Below are 22,583 nucleotides of genomic sequence, written 5' to 3'. Positions count from 1 at the left end.
AGATTCATAGTTTATAATTGAGAATGTCAGCTTATGTGGAATAAGAAAACTGCCTAAATTGGGTAGTGACAAAATGATGTGGAGATAATCTCTGAGAGCATCGCCACACTGCTCAGCCCAGACGCTGCAAACAGCACAGTACAGCAGCATCCCCAGCTGTACCAGGAGCCCCAGTTCTCCGCTAGCACAGCAGTGTTTCCCGGAGATGTCTTCCCCGGGATGCTTACCTAAGGATGCTTACCTCTGTGCCTCACCCTTCTCCAGGCCCTTTCGCCCTGAGGGTCGTCTGCTCTCACTGCTTTAATGCAGTATGTTATCTGATGATCATCCAGAGCTCTTGCTTTTATTTCCTCCTTGGTTTTTACCTTGTGATTTAAAAAGCGGCCCCTGTGGGTTCTTCCAGTCTTGATGGGGCACAGGTTTATCCGCACTGCCTTTAGACAGTCTTCCGGATGTCCCCCAGGCTTGTTATCCTCTCCTCAAATTCTTCTCATGTTTCAGAGTACGGTTAGTCTCTATATCCATTTAGGATTATGTCTTCAAACTTTCCAGGCTCTGATTCTGCTTTGATAGGGGTAACTCTGTCTTCTTTGTGTGTGCTAGAAGTAATACTGACAGAAAGAGAGGAGGCACTCGGAAGAGGAGAAAGCAGTAGAAAAGAAGAAGAAGTAAATGTGAGCACATAGTTAAAGCATCAAATTCCATCACTGCTATAAAGGTCTGGCCCCTCTCTAAGCTCTGAGTCTCTCAGTCAGGATCCATATTGTAGGAAGAAGGGAGCCATTTGTTCGTCCCTGCTGCCTGGATAGCTCAGCCCCAAAATAACCACACAGAAACTGTATTAATCAAATCACTGCTTGGCCCCTTTAACTCTAGCTTCTTATTGGCTAACTCTTATATTAATTTAGCCCATTTCTAATAATCTGTATGTCACCACATGGCAGTGGCTTACCAGCAAAGATTCGGCATGTCTACCTCCAGCTGTGGATCCATGGCATCTCTGACTCCGCCCTTCTTCTTCCTAGCACACAGCCTAGCTTTCTCCGCCTAGTTCTGCTCTTCCCTGCCATAGACTCAGAGCAGTTCTTTATTAATCAATGAAAGCAACACACAGACAGAAGGACCTCCCACACCACCATATTCTCTTTACCCAAGGTCTAATAAATAGGAAGGTCTTAGTGAAATTTGTTGCAGTAATTGATTGATTAATGTGGATGTGAACATATATGAATTATATGTGTTGGTTAACCTTCTAAAAATAACATCCAATTTTAGAGCCGGGTGCTGGTGGCACATGGCTTTAATCTCAGTACTTGGGAAGCAGAGGCAGGTGGATCTCTGAGAGTTCAAGGCCAGTCTGATCTACAGAACAAGTGCCAGGGCAGGCTTTAAAGCTTCATAGAGAAGCCATGTCTTGAAGAAAATAAGCCCTGTCTTGAAAAAAATATCATCCATTATCAAGGAAAAGAAATCAGAAATCAGGCATATAACAGTACTTGTGTTTTCAATTCATTGTATACAGGAAAAATAAACTGGATCTTTATGTAGGGGTGTAACACTGAGTGAGTTAGGGTAATATTTTAGCCACTTTGGTGAAATAAGACTGCATGTAAAATGCAGCATGTGTTTAAACTATATATCGTGATGGGTTTGTGGGTAAGTCTAAAGGCTCTACCTGTGAAAACATGTCCATCATCAAGGTTCAGGTCATAAAATGTACTCCCCTAAATTTTCTTTATTATTTTAACTGCACTTATTTAGGAGGAGGTAATTGGAACACTTAAGTTTCTGTGTTAGAACACCTGAGATAAATCAGTTTTAAGGGCAGAAGCTAGTAATTTAGTTCAGGATCTCACAGGTCTTGGTGCTTGGTTAGCCCAGTCATACCCCTACTTAGAGTGACACAGAATTCCAAGAGGGCGTTACTGTGTGGTAGAAGAGACTGCTCACTTCAGGGTGGCCATAATGCAAGGGAATGGAGAGGAAAGAGCTTTGCTCTCAGTTTGTCCTTTGGCAGGCTGTTTCCCCTAAGTGAGCTCCATGACTGAACGTTCTGCAGTCTGTCAGTAACGCCACTGGGCTGATGATCATTCCTTTAGCCCTTAGAGAACATTTTAAATCTAGGTTGTGCACTGGAGAGTGTCACTGGGCAAGCCACTGTGCAGCGGAGTTCTAGAATGAACCTGTCGCACAGAACTGAATCTTCTCTCTTGTCGCCGTCACCTCCTAGTCTTCCTTCCCCTCAGTCCCTGCCAAGCCCTGCTCTGCTCTGCTCCTGTGAATTTGACGGCTGTGGTTGCACAGGTGAAACCATACAGTATTTTCTTCCTACCCTCCCACCCTGTCAACATTATTACAGACAGCTGTATTTCCTTTTCTCTCCGCAATTCCCGTTTCTAGCACAACTTCATTCCAACCAGCTATTTAGGTTGCTTCCACGCTTGGCTGTTGAAATCAGTGTGAAATGAAGGAGGGTACAGATATCTCTTAGATACACTAACCTCGGTTCTGTTGACTAGATATCCAGAAATGACATTTATTGATCATAAACTATTTTTACTTTAAAAATCTTAAGACTTCTCTTACTTGAAATTCTGTATATTTTTGTGTGTTTTTGGTTGGGAGCAATCACTTGACACGAGTCCTGGGACCCAAACTCAGAGCCCCTGGAGGAACAGCAATCCATATTAACTTCTGAGTCATCTCTCCAACCCCTAATTGTGTGTGTGTGTGTGTGTGTGTGCTCTCCACACTATTTTCTGTGATGTTTACACCAATCTACATTCTTACCTACTAACCTAAAGTCTTATATTCTACTTTTGCCAACATTTGTTTTTTTGAAATTTTATATTATACTTAAATATGTATTTGTATATATGTGTATACATGCATGTGGAGGTCAGAGGTCAACATGGGAAAGCCAGTTCTCTCCTCCCACTGTGTCCTTGGGTTGAGTTGAAGCTTGGCCATGACCACCTTTAACCTCTGAGCTACCTTTAAAGCCCTGGTTTTCACTGGCATATATCCCAGTGAAGGAGAACGAGACCTCTGTGACCTGTTACCAAGCAATGTCTGCCACAGATGGTTGCGGTACAGTTTCCTCACAAGCATATGGAACTGCTGATGGGTACTTGGACTCTGCTTTCTTCAGTGTGCAAGAGATTAAGTGTGAGAGTAAAGACTAGGCAGACATCACTGATTCCCCACCTGTAGGGGAGTTCACTCTTCTATTGGTGAGTTCCTTTCATCCTCAGGACTAGGGAGGAAAGACTGACTGAGGTCACCACCCCAGAGGAAGGCAAATACAGCACTGGGTCCTAAGTGGTAAGGATTTAACCAAATAGTTTTCGGTTTGTGTTCATCTTTCATGGGAAGTCAGAGGCGCGGTGGCTTAGCTTATATCCCACCACTTTGTGTCTGAAACCGTTTCAGTCACTCCAGAGGGCAAATTTAATAATTATTTATCTTTCAAGTCCTAGATTCAAATTTAAAATCTATTATTGTTAATACAGCTCTGAAACAGGATGCTGGTTAAGTCAAAATAACTTGATAGGGATCAGTGTGCATCGTATTCAGGAGCTTAATTCTTCAAGCCGGCCTCTCTGGAATTTTCTCTTGGATGTTTAAAATCCAAAAGTCCTTCTTATTTTGTGCTTGTCACTGCCTGCCATGTTTAAAGGTTGAACACTGCTATTATAGCCTTTAAATCCACTCTGAGTCGCTTAAGAAGAAGCAAGACAGTTCCTTAAATGAGTGCCTTTTGTTAAGGGCCTTCATTAGCGATGGAGTTTCCGTCCAGGAACCCAGAGCTGATGACCCAGCTCTGAGTGCTGAGGGAGAGTTCATCAGAATGCAGATGACGTGGAAGCTGCTTGTCACAAGCTTATGTCCCTGAAGCAGAGGCACTCAGAGCTGAGTGGCACAGGATCGGAAACTTCTACAGCTCCACGTGCAGCCACTGGGACCAGCAGGCACCCAACACTGGTAGCTCCATAGCACACAGCAGAGCTGGAGCCCACAGAACCTGAGATGGTCTACTGGCTAGGCAGACCTGAGAAGAGACTTGAGATGCACTGGGAGAAGTAATTGCATGTTGCTTAAACAAGGAGCGTCCTGTGCAAGAGGGCCTTCAGCTCGCAGCTTAGGGTCTATGGCACATGTCAGGAGGCAGCCAGGCTGTCTGCTTGAGAATCGTGCAAGGCTACACAGAACCTGCTCTTCCAATCACCCCAACTTTATTTATGAATTCTAACATACTTTGTATTGTTTTTCAATCATAAAAGCAACATGTATTTAATTTTAGAAAATTTATAAGATGAAGAAAAATACACAAAATATGATATAATTAAATGTAATGTAACTGATTGGACAAATTTTTTATTCATGAGTAAATTATTTACTTGCATACTGGAATAATATTCTATTCATAATTTTGACCCACTTTTTTACAAGATAATTATTTCAAGAATGTTTTCATGTCATTTGGAATTTCCAAATTGCCACTTTAAGGACATATATAACATTCTCTCTTATCCATGTGCCATAGTTTTACATTTTGATCATTTCTTATGAGTTAGTAGCTTAATACAGTGCCAGGAAGATCGTCTGGATAAAATAAAACTTCCAAATGCTTCATCTTGCTTACCAATGCTGGAAAGAGGACAGCTTCTACATTGTCTCTGCAGTATCAGCTCCTACCTCTGAGCAGGACAGAGTCCATAGAAACAACTTCTGCCCTGTCGAACTGTAACATTGTGACAATCTGTTTATATGAAGGTGGTTTTTATTTTCAGGCTATACATTACCTCTTATCAGAATATAAAACTCATGTATAAAATAGGATATATATGCATATATATATACATAATGTACATTATAAGTATATAATATACAATGTATATAAATAAAAATATGTATAAGTGATGTCTGTAAATTAGATGCAAAGTCAATAACAATCCCTAGCAGTTAACATTTAAGCAACCGTCAACTACTTTTCCTCCTCCTTTTATTGTATCGGATAACCACAAAAATGTGAACTAAAGGAATTTTTTTTTAAAGATACATTAGCCAAATACAGAATTTAGCTGGGTCTGTGAGAGCAAACACTAAGGGTTGGCAGCCCTTTGATCTAGCATTTGGGTTGTCTTAGCAATGAAACTGGGTTGCACAACTATCCAACTGATCTGAAGAAACAGGATGTTAAAGTGAACACAACTTATAATTAGTCATTTACGTAAGTGACCCCATCGCTTACCATCTTAACCATTACCCGGTCTGGTTAAGAGCCTGGAGAGTATCAGGGAAGAGTAATTCCACTTTTGAAAGCCTATAGGTGCTTGCACTTAAGAACAGCTGCTAAGGAGGTGGTGTTTTCCCTTCAGTTGTCTGTGCGGAAGAGATGAAATGTTTTGTTCATTGCTGAAAACCCTGTATCAAGTTAATGGTGCTTCAGCGTAGCTGGATGCATGATTATAATAAAGTGGTCCAGAAGTAGACAGTCTGTCAGGTAGATGACACTGTCTCAAAGCCAACAGAAGCCGTTTATCAATGCGTTTTATGGCTAGGATCAACTATGAAGCTCTCTCGGACATCTTATTCAGATGTATGGAGACGGCAGCCCTTCATTTCTCTGTTTGCTATGAGCCCATTTCCCTCAAGCAGGTATTTCTTTCCATACAGAGTTGTCAGCTAGTTTGCAAATAAATACAGAGTAGCGATCTGGGCTGTCATCCTGCCATTCCTAGTGTGACAGTCAGTGCTCATTTTCCTGAGTGAACACATTAAATGCATAATGCCATTTGCACCACTATATTAATAATTAGAAAGCTTCTGGAGTGTTATTGCACAAAATTTGCTGGCCCTCTTATTCCTGTTGATGGTTAGAGAAAATGAGCTCTTTCCTTTCCTGGAAGGAACCTTGAAGTAAATCAGCTGAATCCTTGCTATTAGATTGTGGCTCTGGCAAACACAGAATTTAAGACTTCCTGTTTCCGCTTTGGTTAAGAGCAGTCTTCTCACCATTGTAAACTAGCAAATGCTTTGTATAAATGTTCTTTTTAGGGCATTGATTGTCTCATAAAACCTGCACATATAGCTTATTAGTAATTTTATAAATTTTCGTGTGCCTGCACTCACATTATGACCATCTAAGCTGTAAGGAAAAAAAGTGATAGTATAGCCATGCCCAACACAATGCAACCCCGGTGTTCAGTTAGTAAAATCAAACAAAACGTATCTGGCAGCCCAGTGGAACAAGCAAGGACCCCTTTCAATAGTGAGATTGCTAAAGGTCACAGTCGGTGAGACACGTTATAAGCAGTGCCGGGTATTGGTCAGTCAGCTTATTTATTCTGCGTTCACAGGTGGGGGAGGATATGCTTCCCATAGAATTCTACCGCAAGGTGTACAGCCCTGCGGGTGGCAAGCCTGATAAGACCAATTCTTATCTGTGTTTTTTTTTCCTTACATGAAATCTATTCCTTTTCTTCTTGCACATAATAGATTTAGATTTTATTCTCTTTTGTTCTGATTGTTGTGAAATGTGCCATCTGGGAGCTTAGATCTGTACCTGGTTCATCCACGAGGAAGCATCCTGCTGGAGCAGATGTCATCCAGGGCGAGCAGTTAGAATTCGAGCTTCGCCTCCCAATAGCCCGGGGAAGAATTACTTCAACTCCCCCATCTAAGTTCCCCCATCAGAAGAGGGGAGTGACAGCCCTTCCTCCCTCCTAGAACAGAATCCTCACCAAGTAAACATGGACCAATTGCGCACATTGGTGTCTGTCATACGGTTAGCTCTCAGGCGACCATTGGATATAGATTGCAGCTCTCCGTGTGAATCTGTGTGTAATCAGAAGCTGACCCTGTAATCTTTGCTTTTTCTCTGTTGTATTTTTTCTTCTATTTTCTATATGTAGAAAAAGTACTTTCTGCTTTACTTCTCAGGCCTTATATTGCTTTTAAAAACTTTGTTACTATTATTTAATTTTCAAGAAATAGTCCCTATTTTTCTAGCACTTTGTCCTTATCCTGGAGATGATAATGTAGAGAAAGACGTTGGTTGACACTTTGTGAATCATCTCTTTCTTTCCATACTAGATTTCTAACAGTTTCGAGTGCCCCCTTACATTTTGCAGGTTTTATCCAATGTTGACTGCTCCTTGATCTCACACAGACATGTAAGAGAAGATGGACAAAATGGTTAATTTGGAGTTCGGACAGGAGAACCAGCTCTGTAAAGCTAAAGCCGGACAACTGTCTATGCTATTAGCCCCTTGAACACTGCAGTGTGACTGTGATCTTTGCTCCAAATGACAATGATCTCTCCGCAAGCCGCCATAGGGTCACTTGCTGGGATATGTTTATTTTCTTTACAAGAAACTATCCATCCTGTCTTTGAGAGTAATTGCTTTCTCTTTGCGCTATGCCCAAGGCAGCAGGAGGTGGGTAGGTTGATTATTCAATGGTAGGTGTTGTTCTTTTTTCTCTTCGAGACCAGGGCTCCCTTTGTAATCCAGGCTTACCTTAAACTTATGATCCTTGTGACTTAGCCTCCCAAATGCTATAGCAGGTGCCGCCACCCTCAGTTAATCAGTTTTCTTTGATTTCACCCAACTACACTTAGCTGGGTGTCCCAGCTCAGGTCTCCTTGCTAACTCAGCCTCCTGGGAGCTCCTCAGAGCAGGTTGTTATAAGCATCATTTGTAACACCCTGCTATTACACATCATTCTGCCTCTTCCTTCTTCTGTTCTGCCCCACCTGCCACTTCATCTCTATTTTGTTTTCAACAACAGCAAACCTTATTCTTATTTATTGTGCTTCCTTTTATTTTTGTGTTTGCATTTTTTATACTTTTCTATTCTCCCTTTAACACAGCATTTATAAGGATAAGGAGAAAGAAGAAGAGAACTTAAAACATTTTCAATTTTTTTATTTTTATTATTTGAAGTTCTGATGCACTTTTCAAATGCATGCATACATAATACTTATGAAAAATGAACACAGTATCAGCATAATTTGGGTCTGATAATATGGTTAGCTGTGGACAAAGAGGAGCAGTAGGATGTGACAGTCTCATCGCCGTCTTCTGCCCCTTAAAGGGACACCGAATAGTAACAGTTCTGCCTTGGCTTGCTTGTGGTCTTGCCTGTGTCAAGTGTGGCACATGATCATGGATGTTGCAAGCAGAACACACATGTGTTCACTCACCAATGCTCGTCCATGTCTAACCCTCAGTCCAGTTCTTTGCTTAATGCTGGGGCTAAAGGAAAAAAGTAAAGACATGGCTTCTGTCTATATGGAACTTATTCAGAAACAACTGCTAATATTTAAAGACCTTATTTTCAAGCTATTATGATATGAAAAATGTTAAGTAGGAGGACATTTATGAGCCTTGACTATGGTAATGGTATATTTCAACACTCATGAAGTTGCTGCTGATTTCTATGCAAATTTTACTTCAATGAAGTCATTTTTAACAAATCAAGGCAAAAAATAAATTGTTGAAAAATAAATCAAAGCCAAATATGCATAAGACATATATCCAGATAAAAATAAAATATTAGAGAAAAAGCAATAGACACATAGGTTTTAAAACTCGGTCATGTAAGCTGTCAGTTTTTCAAAAATCAGTATATTGAATCAATGTAAAGTTCTCTGTTGCTTTGTTTACTTGAATTGTTAGTGAGAAGTTCATAAATGGATTTTTAAAATGAAGTGTAAATACACACGTTAAGATATTTTTAGAAAGAGAAAAGGTAGGTATGGTCTCCAAAATTTAAGTTATGTAAATTAAGTCGGTACAATATCTGTACAAGACCAGACCCTCCACCTCACAGAAAGAAACAAAAAAAATGAATAAGAAACCCCAAAATAAGCCTTGCAAACAATAATATAAAGACCAAGTTAAGGAAAAATTAAACAAAAGATTACAAACAACAGCTTATGGTGTTCAGAAAGGCCCTCAGGGATGGTGATTTTGATAAGACCAGTTAACTAACCAGCGGAGAGGCTATGAAGAGGACAGAACGTATCTTACAACAGGGATAATAGAAAAGTCCCTAGGATAAAACCATCAAGAAGATAGTGAGCTAAATGTGTAAAACAAGAAGAAAGGTTTATTGTCCAGGTCTTTTTCTACTGTCTTCCCCAGTCTCTAGAGTGAGAACTTGGCTAACCTGTCACCAACACTGAGGTGTGGGCAGAGCTTATGCACTCAATGGAGATACTCTTCTGAAAAGTGATATTTCTGTGACCCTATTGTCACTAGTTCCCTTAATTAAAATGTTCATTTCTTTAGATAATGAAAACAACCTAAGGAGGTGATACTGCATCTGGTCTTAGGGGAGGGGTATTATATCGAATACCTAGCATGACCAGCTAGTTCTTGTGTGAGATCTTACCTGGTAACAACTAGATAGGGAAGAAAGTATTATCCAAAGCCCAGTAACTCAGATGGGCCTTATTATCATAAACAAAGTTCCAGAGCTTACAAGCTACAGAGTCAGAACTCACTCACTGTATGAGCACTTCAGACTCAGGGCCCAGAGTCCCTTGAGCTGCAGCCTCCTCCCTGAGAACAGGTTTTCTTTTATATATATACTTTTAAAATTTTTTATTTAGTTTTTTACATATCTATCCTAGTTCCCCTCCATCTTCTCCTCCCACTGCCTCCACATTTCCCCATACCACCCCAGATCTGCTCCTCGGAGAGGGTAAGGCTTCCCTGAGAAGTCAACTAAGTCTGTCCCGTCACCTCACTGAAGCAGAATCAAGTCGTAGCCCTCCACCCCCACCAAGCCTAGGCTGAGTAAAGTATCTCTCTATATAGAGAATATGCTCTACAAAGTCAGGTCATGCATTAGACTTAGGTCACCCCATATACTGCCCAAACCACATCATTGTCACCTGTATTCACGGGGCCTCATTGGGTCCTATGCAGGTTCCCTAGTTGTCAGACCAGAGTCAGTGAGCTCCCATCACCTTGGGTGAGCTGATTCTCTGGGTTTCCCCATCATAGTCTTGATCCCTTTGTTCATACTATCATTCCTCCCTCACTTAGATTTTACTCCAGGAGTGCGACCCAGTGGCTAGTTGTGGATCTCTATGCATCTGCTTCTGTCTGTTTCCTGAAGAAGGTTATAACTTCTCTGGGGTTGTGGACTATGGGCTTGTTATCCTTTGCTTTATGTCTGGTATCCACTTATGAATGAGTGTGTACTATATTTGTCTTTTGGGATCTGGGTCACCTTCGCCTAGGATGTTTTTTTTTTCTAGTTCTGCCCATTTGCCTGCAAATTTAAAGGTGTCATTGTTTTTTTTATACCACTAAGTAGTACTCCGTTGCATAAATATACCACATTTTCCTTATTCAATCTTCAGTTAAAGGTCATCTAGGTTGTTTCCAGGTTCTGGCTATTCCAAATAATGTTTCTCTGAAAATAGTTAAGTAAATGTCCTTTTGGTATAACTGTGCCTCCTTTGCATATATGCCCAAAGGTGGTATTTCTAGGTCTTAGGGTAGATTGATTCCTAACTTTCTGAGAAATCACCACACTGATTTACATAGTGGCTGTATGAGTTTGCACTCTACCAGCAATGGAGGAGTGCTCCTCTTACATCCTCTCCAGCATAAGCTGTCACTGGTGTTTCTGATCTTAGCCATTCTAATCCGTGTAGGAGGGTATCTTAGAGTTGCTTTGATTTGAATTTCCTTGATGACAAGGATGTTAAGCATTTCCTTAAGTGTCTTTTGACCATTTAAGATTCCTCTGTTGAGAATTCTCTGTTAGATGTGTGTCCCATTTTTTAACTGGATTATTTGGTAATTTGTTGTCTAGTTTCATGAGTTCTTTGTATATTTTGGAGATCAGCCCTCTGTCAGATATTGGTTTGGTGAAGATCTCTTCCCATTCTTTAGTTTGCCATTTTGTCTTGTTGACTGTGTCTTTTTCTCTACAGACACTTCTCAGTTTAAGGAGATTCCACTTATTAATTGTTGCTCACAGTGTCTGTGTTACTGGGGTTATATTTAGGAAGTGATCTCCTGTGCCGATGTTTTCAAATATACTTCCCACTTTCTCTTCTATGAGGTTCAGTGTGGATGGATTTATGTCGAGGTCTTCAATCCATTTGGACTTGAGTTTTGTGCATAGGGATAGATATCGATCTATTTTCATTCTTCTATATGTCAACAACCAGTTATACCAGCACCATTTGTTGAATAAGCTTTGTTTCTTCCATTTTATATTTTTAGCTTCTTTGTCAAAGATCAGGTGTTCATAGGTGTGTGTGTGTTAACATCAGGGTTTTTGTTTCAATTCCATTGGTCCACCTGTCTGTTTTTATGCCAATATTAAGCTGTTTTCATTATTATAACTCTATAATAGAGCTTGAAGTCAAGGGTGGTGATGCTTCCAGATGTCTCTTTAATGTCCAGGGTTGTTTTGGCTATCTTAGGTTTTTATTCCTCCATATGAAGTTGAATATTGTTCTTTCGAGTTCTGTGAAGAATTTTGCTGGGATTTAATGGGGATTTCACTGACTCTGTAGTTGCTTTTGGTAGGATTGCCATTTTTATTATGTCGATCCTACTCAGCCATGAGCATGGGAGATCTTTCCATTTTCTGATATCCTCTTCAGTTTCATTCTTCAAAGACTTAAAGTTCTTGTCATGCAGGTCTTTTACTTGGTTGTTGTTTTAACAGAGAAATAAAGGAACTAACAGATGTTATGACTCAAATGGATGTAACAGACATCTACAGAACATTCTACTCAAACACACCTCATGGAACCTTCTCAAAAACTGACCACATACTTGGTAACAAAGCAAACCTCCACGGATTAAAAAAAAAACTAGAATACCCCCATGTATCTTTTTTTAAGATTTATTTATTTATTGTGTATACAGTATTCTGCCCACGTGCATGCCTTCAGGCCAGAAGAGGGCACCAGATCTCATTACAGATGGTTGTGAGCCACCATATGGTTGCTGGGAATTGAACTCAGGACCTTTAGATGAGCAGTTGGTGCTCTTAACCACTGAGCCAATCGGATCACCACAGTTTAAAGTTAGAATTCAACAGCAACGGTAATTTCAGAAAGCTTACAAACATCTGAAAATTGAACAATGCTCAACTGAATTACCACTGGGTAAAGGAAGAAATAAAGAAAGAAATTAAAGACTTCCTAAGATTCCTTAAAAATGACCACACAACATACCCAAAACTTATGGGAGACAATGAAAGCAGTGCTAAGGGGAAAGTTTATAGCATTAAATGCCTACATAAAGAAGCTGGAAAAATTCCACACTAACAAATTAACAGAACACCTGAAAGCTATAGAACAAAAAGAAACAAACTTACCCAGAAGAAGTAGATGGTGGGAAATAATCAAATCGAGAGATGAAATCAATGAAATAGAAACAAAAAAAAAATAATACAAAGAATCAATGGGACAAAGAGTTGGTTCTTTAAAAAAAATCAAAAGATTGAAAAAAACTTTATCTGATCTAGCCAAAAGGGAGAGAGAGAATGTCCAAATTAACAAGATCAGATATGAAAAAGATACTTAACAACAGACCCTGAGGAAATCCAGAGACTCTTCAGATTGTACTACAAAGACCTGTACTCCACAAAATTGGGAAATTTAAAGGAAATGGACAATTTTCTGGACAAGTACCACATACAAAAATTAAACCAGGATCAGATAAACAAATTAAAAAGATCTATAACTCATAAGGGAATAGAAAGAGTTATCAAAAGCCTTCCAACCAAAAGAAACCCAGGTCCAAATGGTTTCAGTGGGAAGTTCTACCAGAATTTCAAAGCGCTAATACTGATACCCCTCAGATTGTTCCACACAATAGAAGCAGAAGGAGCACGGCCAGATTCTTTTTACAAGGCTATAGTTACTCTGATAATCAAACCACACAAAAACACAACTAGAAAGAATTACAGACCAATCTCCCTCATGAATATTGATGCAAAAATACTCAGTAAAATACTGGCAAACCAAATCCAAGAACACATCAGAAACACCATCTGCCTCGATCAAGTAGGCTTTATCCCAGAGATGCAGGGATGGTTCCACATATGAAAATCTATCAATGTAATCCATCATATAGATAAACTGAAACACACACACACAAAAAAATCAACTCATTAGATGCTGAAAAAGACTTCAGCAAAATCCAACACCCCATCATGATAAATGTCTTGGAGATATTAGGGATACAAGGAACATTCCTAAACAAAATAAAGCCAACATACAACAAGCCAATAACCAAAATCAAACTAAATGGAGAGAAACTCAATACAATTCCACTAAAATCAGGAAGAAGACAAGGCTGTCGTCTCTCTCCATATCTATTCAATATTGTACTTGAAGTTCTAACTACGGCTATAAGACAACAAAAGGAGATCAAGGAGATACAAACTGGAAAGGAAGAAATCAAGCTTTCGCTATTTGTTGATGATATGATAATATACATAAGTGATCCCAAAAATTCTACCAAGGAACTCTTACATCTAATAAACACTCTCAGTAATGTGACAGGATACAAGATTCACTAAAAAAAAATGAGTAACCCTTCTATATACAGATGATAAGTGAGCTGAGAAAGAAATCAGAAAAACATCACCCTTTACAATAACCACCAATAAGATAAAATATCTTGGGGTAACTCTAATCAAACAAGTGAGAACAGGTTTTTATGGTACAAGAAAATGCTGTGCAAGCTTTCAAAGAGGGAACTAATCAAGCATCCTACCCAGCTATGACACCTTTAAACCACAGCAATGACCATCATGACGTGATGAAGCAAGAGTGCAGTAGGGGGATGCATGGAAACCAGCGGCTCTCTGATTCGACTGAAGACCTGATCAACAAGTGGCAACAGGGCTGGCTAATGGAAGCCCAGCCAACTACTCAAGGCTAGTGAAGTCATGGATCTTAGAGGAGACTTTCAACTGCCATTGTACTAAACCAGCATAATCTCTACTATATTCTAAGTATGTGTTTATCCTTATATTCACAAAGAAGTGTAGTCCGCAGGCCTCATTATGGAAGCTTCTCTTTGAGCAGATGGAGACCATTACAGAAAACATAAATAATCAAAATGCAGAGTTGTGGAGCCAAGTACCAATGTCTGCATCTATAAAACACTCCCTGACCCAAGGCTCAGGAAACACTACAGAAGAGGATGAACAAAGAGTTCTAAGAGCCCGAGGATCAAGGAGTTTGCTGTGAGACTGTGTCTCCTAGGAATGACATGATGTCATACCAACATGATTGCCTAAACATGATTGGAACAAGGATGTCAATAGACATGCTTTAGTGGCAGATGACAGGGGCAAGGCAGGAGGCCTCAGCCATACACAAAGAGCTAAAGGTAACTAAGCGGTGCTGAGTGTCAAAGAAATGGTCTTCCCTAGGATTGAACACACCATCTAGTTATCCCATACCAAGTGGTCAGCCCTAAAGACATGCATATAAATGATATTTTACAGATCACACAGGTTTTACACATATGTGTGTATATGAATGTGTTTATATATATGAATAAAGTATATACATATATATATATAAATATTATGCATATACATACATGTATATAACAACAATTAATGAAAAGATGCCATGAATTTGAAAAGGAGGGGTATGAGGGAAGGTTTGGAGGGAGGACAGGGAAGGGGGGGATTATCTGTTATAATTTCAAAAAATGAAAAAAATTAAAATAAAAGCTATTCTCATTTATAGGCTTTTTCTTCTTGGTCAGTGTCTTAAGAATTAGCATTTTGTTAGAGTCCAAGGGGCTGTGGTCTATGTAATGGCCTTGGGTAGCCCTGTTTTCATTACTCTCTTGTCTGTGAGACAAGTATAAAGAATATTTCATTTGATTGTGGCTATGAGGAATAAATAATGTGATGAAGAAATTGTATCTGGCATTTTTAATATCACTCATTAATAATTATGAACCACATCATAATGGAAACAATTGTCTAGAAATCTGCAATGTTCTCCAGCTCATACAGAGGATTGTACGTTGTCTAAAATCTATTCTGTATTTTCATCAAAAATTATATAACAACCAGTCTTCAGATATGAAAGTTTAGACACTGTTTTATGCACTCTCACCTAAATGTTGAAAACAGACTCCCAGAAACTCAGCAAAAGACAGAGAGAAATGACCTTGTGGTCTTAAAAACAGCAGATCATAAAGAAAGCAAGCCGCCCCATGGGAGTAATCAGGACTTGATTAATTGTTTTGAGGATCCTTAATTGCCTGCTGTTTATCAATATAATTTAATTGCCTGGGCACAAGATTGTGATATAAATAGAACAAGTACTATTTTATGAGAATGATGTCATAATACTCTTGTTATTTGGCTTTGACACCAACACTAAAAATAGTCCCCAATACAGTTGAATTTCATTTCTGGTTTTTGTGTTTAAAATAAGAGTATCTGCTCATCAGTCTCCTCTTCGTTTAAAAGGAGGAGTGGTAGTGAGTGTGTGGGCAACCTGTGCACTAAAATAGGAAGATCCAGACTGTGTGACCCTGCCTGTGGATGGCATGCCGATTTGTGAGGCACACGTATTTTAGGAACTGGAGTGGAGAAAGAGTGGCGAGGAAATTGCGTCAGTACAGTACCCATGTGTGAAATTCTCAAAAAAAATGCTTTAAAAGGAGGAAGAGGAGTAAAATATAGACTGGGGTCTATTTAGGCACAGACACCTCTAAATATCTACACAATCTTACACAACGTTTGGTGTTATATACAGTGAAGGGAGTGTGTATCACCCAAATGCCGAATTCTATAATAACCCTGAATTTTGTCATGGCCACCTTTGTCACTTTCTGAAAGAACCCCTTGAGTGGCCATGACATAACTCGTTCTCAGTGGGATTCCACTGGAGCCGGTTCGGAGGTATTGCGGAAGTTTAGACTTAACTAGAAACCTGAAGGAGAAAAAATAAGTTGCCATCATATGATGTTTTTAATTTTTCTCTTGGTTTGTTCTTAATGGCTGTTTTGACTTGTCTGTGCTTTTCTGGAATATATATCTCCAACATCACCTTCAATTTTATCATCTAATCTGATTTCAACTCCTGAAGTGTGAATGTTACTAATGACTCTTGTGGGATGGCTAAACACTTTTGGAATTTAGATTCTGTGTGTTTTGGAGTAGGCTGGTAATGCCATCACTAGCTAGTGTTCTAAATGTAGGCATGGAAAACTTTCAACTACCCCCAGTACTCCTAGTTACTTAGACAGAATGCAAATGAAGTAGTAGATTTTTGTAAAACTTATGTTTAGTGTTTTATAAATTGTATCTAGAGAATACAAAATTAAAGTTGTTATGACTAAGCCATATGAGTTTATATGACTCTTTAACATTCTGAATAATTCAGTTCGCAGGGGTTTAAAATTGTTTGTTTGCTCTCTAAATGAGATGGGGTCTCAGACCCAGGCTGGTCAAACTCATATGTAAATGAGGATGACCTTGAACTTTTGATGTCCCTGCTTCTAAATCCTGAGTGTTCCAATCACAAATGTACATCACCATGCCTGCTTTATAAAGTTCTAGACTTCAAAGGTTTCATACATGCCAGGCAAGCACCCTCCCAACCCAGCTACTACCTCAGCAAACTTGGTAGTTCTTAAAATTACATTCTTCATCTTCTAAGATTTCCTGTTTGTTGTATATTTCATTCAAATGGATAATATAATGTAAAATTAAGTTTTAACTTCTTAAAGATAACAGCCAAAAGTGAATTATTTGAAATTTTTAACATTTCTTTCAGTAGGCAATATATATAATACACAGTGTATATGTGATATATATTCTAATGAACAGTGAATGACTTTGTTATAATTTCTGCAAATGTCTTCATGTGTTTGTAGAGAAACATACTAAATTCATAAATTGCTACTCTCATTTCAGGTTATTTACTAAAATATTTTTGAGCACCTAAAGATATACATGTTATCAATGAGCTTATAGATGAAACTGTACTTATTTTAAATATTTGGCCTTAATTTAATGTCTTGCCTGCTTGGGAAATGCAAACACACTTTCACTTCCTCTTGACTGTAATCCACAAACAAACAAGAACTAGTATGTTGGGGAGAGATCCCATGGGATGGCAGATTAGAGCTGTCGGTGATTGTCTTTCCCTATGCAGAGGAACATCAATCTCAACTGCTTCTGATGGCAAAATACTTTTAGAAGATCTACAAAAGACAATGGCAACCACTGTACCTGGTACTGAAGTAAGAAATATCACACCAAAGAGGGTAGAAAGGATGGCTGGACATCACCCACAGTGCAAAGAGAGAATAGAGGTCGACTACCTATTCGGGGGAAAACGGGGATATGATCATAGAACAGAACATGGCCTTGGTCATTCACACCAAACCCGTTACCAAAAAAAGAACCATCTTTAGGGACGTTTCCATGATCCCTAAATCCAGGCAGATACTGAGAGGATGCTGGGTCTCTGGCCTTCATTGCCACCAGCTGACTGAAGCAGTGCTGGGTTCTGAAGCAGTCTCAGTAGCAGCCAGACTGCAGCAGCTTAAGACTTCACATGTAGCTAGCACCGCACAGGCCTCCATGACTCTGGATTCCTGCTAGCACTAACGCAGCCATGCTGGCCCTCAATGGGAAATGGATACCACGATGACACCGAGATAGCCTCTCACTCTTGCCAGGATGGCTGGTGTCAGAGACAAAAGATGGAGTGTGTTCATGAAGGTGTGGAAGAAAGACAGCTTAGAATGGCACTACTGCCATTGTACAAAACAGGATGTAGATTCCTCAGAAAGTTCAAAGTGGATCAGTAGGGCCCATCAATTGAGCTTGTTGCTATAGCTACAGGAAATGAAACCCATATGTAGAAAAGGCTCCTAGGACCCCCTGTTTGCTGCATATAGTACCAAAAGTAATAATATAAAAATGTACCCAAGAATGAATAGATAAAATGCACGTTTGCACAATGGAAAACCATTTATCCATAAAAAAGAGTGAATACCTATCACTGTGCTTTGACTTTGAGTAGGGTACTCAAATTACCAACAGTACTTCGTATTCTTGGAAATGCTGAGAGAGTAACGCTCACTTCTCACCACAAAATGACCACTATAGGAGCATTAGACATATGTGGGCATTTGACAATTGAATGTGTTTCACTATTCCCTAATGAATAACTATTTCAAAGTACTGTATATAGCAAGTACCTATTATTTTTATAAGCAGCGTAGTAAAATTATAAAGTGAAGTTATATGTACTGTTTAGCTAGTTTTCCTTTCGTATTGTAAATGGTGGCAAGCACCTCAGCGTGAGCCATGGCATGCGGAGTTTATAAATTGAGTCCTATATCGGTTGAAGCAGGTACTTCATTACATAAGAAATTATCACACAAATCTTCCTTGAACTATGAGTAGTTTCTCTTCAGTGTGGATACTTTCAACCTTCTTAATTTTTCATGTTTCTAGATCTTATATCAGTATTTACCTGAGGCAGCTTCTATAATTCCTCCCATTTTTTTAGATTTAAATTCTCTTTCACCTCTGTTTTTATTATTATTCCTTGCTGTAAATGGAAATAATTGAGAAAATAAGTGCATAGCCATTAAAATGAAGTATTTGTGTACGGCTACTATAAACCACATTGATGGTGACAGACCGCATTCTGGGAAACTGTGCTCTATATGGCTATAAATTCAGATTTTCATAAATTTGATTTTCTAGAATGTAATTTTCATAGATGATAGCTCAGTAAGGGCAGAAGTCACACATATCTATATATCCATTTCTTTTCTCCAGCACTTAGTTGTTGGTACATAGCAGGTATTAAGTAAGTAATTAATATTAAACTGAATCAATGAATGGGTTGTATTAAATACTTCTCTAAAGAGTTATATAATAATGATGTAAGAGGAAAATAATGCTCAAACTGTATGTGACAACATGCCACAGCAGCCAATGCTCGTATCTTCAGCATTCAGAGTGGAAAGAAATGCAATCAATAGCATTTCTATTAAATGCCAAAGGCTGGAAGGGTGTACTCATAGATGAGGGTGATGTGCTGGGGTGCTGGGGTGTAAATGAAGGAAGTGGGGAGGCTGCGCCTAGGAGTGGGGTGATAACCGGAGGAGTGAGGCGAGGAAAGGCATCCTTTCTAAATACCCATCTCGTGGGGTGAGCAGTTCTCACAGCCATGGTGAGTCAGGAAGAAAGGGCGGTGGAAGACTGCAGAGGCCGCAGCCACAGAAGCTCCATCTTACCCATGGCCTTGACAATGGCCGTCTCTAAGAGCTCATTCCCTCCCCCCCCCCCCCCCCCCAGGGACTCTGAACATCTCCCCTCAGCATTCCTCAAACGAACATCTCTTCTAAAGCTTAATTGTCAGCTTGTTTTCTTCGTCTGTACACTTCAGGAATGGCATACTTTTCCACATCGGTTCTGTTACAGGAAAAGACCAGTCAGTGCTGAAGCAAATGCAGCGCAGACTCCTTTGTAACCAGAAGTTCCTCAGCTGGAGGGACCCTGCATTACAAAGAGGTTTTTTTCTAGAACCTGCAGGCCTAGGTGGATGCATGGCAGGAAGGCAATAGTTCGCTTATTTGGCCATCACCCTGATTTTGCTGGAATGAATTACTGATTTTTGGGTAAAGGAACTGCCAAGATAAATGCGTTTTATTTCTGAAACAATGCTAAAATGTTACAATGGTATGAGATGCCTGCTGTTGGACCGTAGCTTATTAATCTGAGAGTATGTTTAACATTTAGTTTCACTGAAAAAGCTCTTGCCAAGGATCAAACGAGTTAGGGCTTAATTCTTTGGTTGTTAAAAGCTATTTATGCATGGATTCCCAGCTTTATCCCTTTCAAACCTGATTGGCAAAGCTGGGCATGGTGCTGCCCTACTGACTCCCGGCACTCAACAGGCAGAGGCAAGAAGATCTCCACGATGTCACATGGTCCCATCCAGTCTGGGCTACAAGGCACAGTCCAAATAAATAAATAAAAGTTGTAAATGAGCACGAAAAATGAGGATATGTAAACAGAAAACAAAAGAAAAACTGAGGGTGCAGCCTGGGGGCAGAGCCATTGCCTAGGATGCTAAAGGCCCTAGGCTTAAGTTTCACTGCCAAAAACTAAAGTAACAAAACTAACAGAGGCATCTGTGAGTTTGGCGTCACTGAGACTGAGATAGAAATACATTCTACCAGCCAAAGCCAACCGAGAGGAAGGACTCAAAGATCGCTCAGCCTCCCTTCCACAGCAGAGCACCCTTATGCCTGATCACATGCTACAACAACCCTGAGCCACGTGCCTGGGATAAACATGCGAAGATTGCCTGCCTCAGCAGGTAGGGTTGTCCATTATGGCATGAGGCTACCAAGATGCAAGTAGTAGGAACAATTGGACCTTTTAGGAAGCCACAGTGGGACAGTGCTATTGAATCAGATCATTTAGCAAGATCCCAGTCAAACCAGTGGACCCAGAATATCAGGAGATAGTGAGGAAATGAAAGTATTTGGTAAGGCATTCCCAAGGGTCACTTTTCTTTCCCTACAAGCAAACGAGGAGAACAGAATATTATGGGAATTTTTTTTTAATCATTCATCAGCCTTAACAGAAAGTGGCTCACAGTATTGGGGAATGATAGTATACTTCTGATAGAAATCTGGGACCCAAGCTACATTTTTGCCAATTTCTGCCCAAGTCTCCTTGTGTGAAGAAACACACATGAATGCCAGACAATTGTGAAATGTCCTGACCTTTGCTAAATTCTGTAACTTACATTGGCTTCAATATTTTCACATGTTCAACATATTATTCATACATCAACATGATTTGTGTGGTTTGAAGTGGTATAAGTGCACAGATGCCATAGATTCTTGAAAACACACGCGTGAGTGCTATTGTCATATCTATTGAAGATGAGTTGTGTGTTTAGTCAGGATAGCTTATACTGATAGTAGCAATAATAATAAAATCCTAAAGTCCCAGTGACTTAAAGCAACAGAAAACAGTTTCTTGCTGATATAATCTGCTCATCTCAGGTAGAATGGAATGAACCCTGGCTTCCTCCATCATGGTATCAGGTTAGTCTTGGGAGCTTCTGGAAATTGCTAGTTGTTATGATGTGGAAGGGAACATGTGAGCCACACACAGCTCCCTCAAGGCTCTACCTGGAAGTGCTACACATCAACAGCCCTGCCCAGGCAACCGAGATAACTCAAGAAAGTCCCATGCCCATGCTTAACTTAAAGGGACTGGAAACCTGCAATCCCAGACTGTGCCAACCTTAGCTGGGAATATTTGATGAAAATCACAGGCCACCACCGCAGCACATGATTTCCACTTTGCAGTGGGATCATTTGGGATGGAGAAGAAGACTTCTAGATGTTTTTCCGGTTACTAATCAAAACCGTTACATGTTTTATGCACGGCTTTTGACTACCAAGTAACTATATTGATTTTATATTTTCTCACTTTCAAGGTTTGCCGACATTAAGAATGATAGTACCCTTACAGAAGAATGTTCTAGATTCTTTAAAAGGATAAAACCACTGCATAAAATCCTGCTTTTGTTTCTTTTGTCAAACAGACATCGATGAGTGCTCTGACGGCTTTGTTCAGTGTGACAGCCGTGCCAACTGCATTAACCTGCCTGGATGGTACCACTGTGAGTGCAGAGATGGCTACCACGACAATGGAATGTTTGCACCAGGTGGAGAATCGTGTGAAGGTCAGTAAAGAAGACACAGAGGCTAAGACCCCTTTATGTTGGTGAACACAAAGCAAGATGTAATCAATAGACATAGAGTTAATCCCAAAACCACCAGCATTTCTGCTGTTTGTCAACAGTGATCACAAGTGTTAATAACTTTTTGCCTTATAATTATATTACTATATTATACATCAAATTTGTTACCCTAAGCATCCTTTTTGAAAATTAGCCAGATTTGAAAGATGTTCTAAAATGAAAAACCTATTTTATCACATAAGCTTTTTCAAATGGAAGCATTTTAAAATCCTGGCTCCAAAACAGGTAGAAAAATTTGATGAGATGAACAAAAAAGTAGGGAACCAGGACTAGATAAAACATGAGAATGGGTAGCCAGGGTGAAAAGCCATGCGTGCTGGGCTGGGCTGTTCCCGCAGTAGGATTGCCTGACAGAGTCAGACACCAAAGATTCAAGCCCTATTCGAAGGTGTGTGTGAGTTTATAGGACTGGAAGTGCAGTCTGATTACATTCAGCAATTAGCCATTAGTCTTGAGTTATTTTCAGTGGACTGACAAAGAGTGCCACTGTATTCCATCTACTGAGAGGTGGCTCTGTGAACCAGACAGAGCAAGCAGAGTGTTACTGGGTTTGCCATCAGAATTCATGGCACAGAAAGAACCAAAAGCCAAAGCAAAATTCAAGAACTGCTGTTTCTTCACTTGTATTAAAACCTTCATAGGGTAATCGTGTATGAGAAAATGGGTCTAGGATTCACAGTGTAATCCTTCAAGAACCTGGCAGAGATGCTTGATACCTAGGTATTAATATGTCTGCCAT

At 39.7% G+C, this 22,583-nt stretch overlaps 1 protein-coding gene across 2 annotated transcripts in view; it reads left to right on the top strand.

The window, feature by feature from the left end:
- Nell2 (neural EGFL like 2) overlaps positions 1 to 22,583 on the top strand; it is a 313,225-nt gene that overhangs the window by 269,141 nt on the left and 21,501 nt on the right. For both annotated transcript variants that reach the window (XM_048444768.3, XM_048444766.3), the window contains exon 17: positions 21,626 to 21,766. In XM_048444768.3, coding sequence (XP_048300725.1) covers positions 21,626 to 21,766 — 141 coding nt within the window. The remainder of the gene's footprint in view (positions 1 to 21,625; positions 21,767 to 22,583) is intronic.

This window comes from Myodes glareolus, chromosome 19 (genome assembly GCF_982192425.1).
Source record: "Myodes glareolus chromosome 19, mMyoGla1.1, whole genome shotgun sequence".
Taxonomy (NCBI): Eukaryota; Metazoa; Chordata; class Mammalia; order Rodentia; family Cricetidae; genus Myodes; species Myodes glareolus.
The sequence above is the reverse complement of the archived record's forward strand: the minus strand, read 5'-3'. Positions and strand labels throughout refer to the sequence as shown.